Source organism: Lolium perenne, chromosome 5 (assembly GCF_019359855.2).
Source record: "Lolium perenne isolate Kyuss_39 chromosome 5, Kyuss_2.0, whole genome shotgun sequence".
NCBI lineage: Eukaryota > Viridiplantae > Streptophyta > Magnoliopsida > Poales > Poaceae > Lolium > Lolium perenne.
Window position 1 is genome coordinate 239,242,555 of NC_067248.2, and position 4,144 is coordinate 239,246,698.

Here is a 4,144-nt window from a genome sequence, read left to right on the forward strand (position 1 = left end):
GTGTGTCCAGACTCCAGAGGCTGGGGCACGGTACCGCCGCCGCGAGGATTTTCGCAATGCCGCCATAGCACAACATTGTCTATCGACTATCCTCCTGCGTCCGCCCCAGGTAAACCTTCTGGCCTGCGCGTGCCACACGGATCCATCATGGATCACGCCCCATCCTTACGTTTCCACCTCCTATTTTTTTAGCTGCTCGGAGTCGGATCTGACCGCGGAGCACCGGCAGCCAGTCAGTCATCATGCCACTGCCAGGCAGCGGCGGCGTGACCGTCCTGGACGACCTTCCCGAGTCGATCGTCGTCGAAGAGATCCTCATCCGTTTACCGCCCAAGGACATCCTCCGCTGCCGCGCCGTTTGCAAGTGCTGGCGCAGTGCCACCTCTACCGACAAGTTCATGCTGGACCACCACCGTCGCCAGCCCTTGCTCCCGATCCTCAGCCACGCCTATGGCCAAGACCTCGACGAGCAGGACGGCCGCCTCTTCGTCTCCCGTGACGCCGGTGCCGGCCAACAACAGCTCAGCTTCCCTGTCATCCGTTGCTCCCCCCGCCATGGTAGACTCCATGGCGCCCTTGATGGTATGCGCGTCTCCGAGGGACCCCGGTACTTCATCTGCAACCCGGTCACCCGCAAGTGTGCTCCACTATGGACGCCTCAAATGGAGGGGGATTTTCACCACCATATTGTCTGTTTCTATCGGCTTCAACAACCAGCAGGAGAATATCGGGTGCTTTGGGCCACTAGCCCGGTATACATCGACCCAGCAAACGCGAATTACATGACATCTTACAATGTCGTAGCGGTGGGATCGGATAATCCAAGATGCATCCGACAGGCATGCATTCCACACCCAACCGACGTCGTCGCCTTACTTGGAAGTGGTGTTACGGGGTGGGCTGTTCAGCTCGTGCAATTAGCCAATTACCCACCGGTACACCACCGTGGCAACCTGCACTGGGAACTTGGAATATCCTGCATAATAGTGTTCAACACGACGACTGAGGTATTTCGGTTAATGTCTAGTCCTGCCCAGTTGCGCGCACAGGAGTTGTTGCTTGTTGAGATGGATGGCGCTCTTGCTTTCTGCAGCTTCAGCACTAACAGAGACACCTTAGATGTTTGGGTGATGCAAGACTACGATGCTGAAATTTGGGCTTTCAAACATCGGATTAATTTGTCAGTGGTGGATACAACATCACGTTGGGATTCAAGGATGACAATGTACGCCAAGATGGCTGTGCTCAATGGGTGCGAGCTACTGATCCAGTTCTCTCTTGGGCATGTACTACATTATGATAGTCATGGCAAGTTCTTAGGATATGTGAAAAGCGAAGAGGACCGAAAAATCTACTTGTGGGTTACCACGCATTACCTCCAGGAGAGTGTTTTTCCCCTTCCACTAATCCATGAGATGAGAGAAGAAGATGCTGCAAGTAAGGAGCCTCCATTTTTCGTAGGGCTATAGGATGCAATGCTTGATCTGGATGTTCTACACTGCTGTTTTGTTGTGCTTTTGGAGTATCTACTCTATATGAGCCCTCCTTTTTCCTCTTAGTTGTTCCTCTAGTAGAACAGAACATTTTGGATGGTAGCAGAGCACATATGCTATTATCATTTAGAGCCTAATATTTTGTCTTGAGAATCACACAAAGTTCTAAAATATGGACAATCTTTTTTTTAGTAGAACTGCTCTATTTTGTTCCCCTCATTCTGATTTTGCAATTCGCCATAAGTCAGATTTTTCTATACTAGAATGACTAAATGACTTGTTCGCTAGCTTCCCTTCATTCCGACCAGTTAAAGAAACATATAAACCATTCAGCCTGGGTTTTATCTTCCGTTTTTTTCTATCTTCCTCACAAAAAACTTCAACTCAGTTCCCGCGCACTGGAAAAGAAATCAAAACGTGGCCTACGTCACAAACATATGTCTACACCCCACCTCTTTTTTGGGCCTTACAACAACAGGAGGGAAAAATAGACAAAAGCAAAAAGGACACAGCAAGCCTACTGAATACTACATAATTTAGTTGCAGTACGAAGCTCCGGTACGGAACTTATTCATTCGCTGTTAAAACTTCAGTGAGAGAATGAGCGTGTGAATTAGTAGGAACTAGCACATAGATGAACGTATCTGAGATGCAAGTACATGCAGCTCTAAACCGTCGAACCTGGAAGTACTTAACCCAAGGGATAACAAATACTGAAGGTCTGTGAAGAACATCGACAAATAAGCTCGGGTACGGAACTCATTCACTCGTTGTAAAAAGTTCAGTGAGACAATGACAATGTGAATCAGTAGGAACTAGCACATATATGACCATATTTGAGATGCAAATACTTGTAGCTCGAAACCGTCAAACCTGGAAGTACTTAATCTGAGGGATAATAAATACTAAAGGTCTCTGGCAAACATCAACAAAATACTGTAGATTGATATCTTGCAGAGGCAAAATCAACGGACAAAATGGCTATCAAAAAATACCACTACCACAGTTGGATGGTTTCATCCTGACAAAGCATTTCCCAACAACTGACTAACTGAGTTATCGGTTCCTAGAGATTCAGTAGAAGGCCAATTGGACTGTGGTCTCTGGATGTTACATCCGGAAGAATGTACGAATCATGAACCTCTATCAATGATCGACGCAGGCACAAGAAAATACTCCAATCGCGCCAACCTTGTAAATGAACAACAAGATACTAGAACTAGGTAAGCTTTCATTTCGACAGAAGATAAGAAAATCAAAGGTAGTGATCAAAAAGAAAATTGAAACAATGCAAGCATGAAACAATTATCGATGCAAAAAGGGAAATCTACCCTGGAAAAAGGAATAGTTTAATAGAATTCCTTTTTACCACTGATTCATGAAATTCATCCTGCACTTAGGCGTAGAAGAAGCTTCATTACCTCCTTGGATCTTGACAAGGATAATCCGGCAATCCACAAACCAAACACCGCGTATGTTGATGAATCTAATAAGAAAGGGGCTGAAATGGGTGCATCTAGGGTGCTGTAAAATAATTATATATTTGGTGTCAGATCTTAGGGCAATGACCAACACAAAAGGATGTTTTGGCCTGTGTGGATCTTCTCAAATTTATCTCAATAAGAACAATGCTTCAACTAGAAAATAAAGATGTACCCGTATGTTTCCTACTTAGATCTCAACTAAACTGCAGATGAAGAGGGACTTCCGGCTGCATCATGAATACAGAAAAACATATCTAAACCAAAGCGAATGAAATTGGTCTTAATGAACACGTTTTTTTGTTTTGGAGAACGGAGAAAATAAGAAACCGAAGAACAATCAAAGAGACTAAAGTGGAGTACTCAATAAGAGAATGAGAAAACAAGATGAACTTATTAAACCGGGGAACAAAGAGGACTAGACAAAGGAATAAGAAAATGAAGTAATAGGATGAACTTATTAAATCAAGGAACAAAGAAGATTAAAACAAAAAAGTAAAAGAGATAAAAAAATAGTAAAATGAGGAAAGCGAAGACTGAACAAAACAATGAGGAAATGAGAAAATAAGAAAATAAGAGGATCTGCTAGAACTGGAATATTAAGTATAATCTAAGAGACCTAACTAACTAAATAATGATAATGAGATAACACAAGAACACAAATGATGACTGAAGAAAATAATAATAACTGATGATAAAGAAAAATAATAAAAGAATATTGAAGAAAAATAAAAGATAATGATAAGAAAAGAAGACCGAAGAAAAATAAAAACATAATCATAAGAAAAGAAGACTGAAGAAAAAGAAAATAATAAGAAATTAAAAAAAGAGTTAATGAAGAAACAATAACAAAAATGATAGACTAGTTTTAAATATGATATGACTGAGCTCCTAATCATGAGAAACTGAGCTAAAATGAACACCGACAATGAACACCGAAGAATTGAAATGAGTAAATAAGAGAAAAAGGGCAGAGATAAAATAAAGACTAAACATAAATAAGGACTGAACAAGAAGAAAAATGAGGTGTGAGAACTAAAGAATGAAGACTGAACAAAAGAACGAGGAAATGAGAAAATAAGAGGAACTATCATAAATGAGAAACTAAGTAACAAATAATAATGAAGAACAATCTAAGAGACCCAGCGAAATGAAGAATGATAATGAGAT

The 4,144-nt window shown here is 41.9% G+C and overlaps 1 protein-coding gene across 1 annotated transcript; it reads left to right on the top strand.

Moving 5' to 3' along the window:
- Positions 1 to 242: 242 nt before the first annotated feature.
- LOC127304222 (F-box protein At5g49610-like) lies at positions 243 to 1,469 on the top strand. Its single transcript, XM_051334920.2, has one exon. It carries the CDS (start codon positions 243 to 245, stop codon positions 1,467 to 1,469), a length of 1,227 nt encoding a protein of 408 aa, XP_051190880.1.
- The last annotated feature ends 2,675 nt before the right edge of the window (positions 1,470 to 4,144 follow it).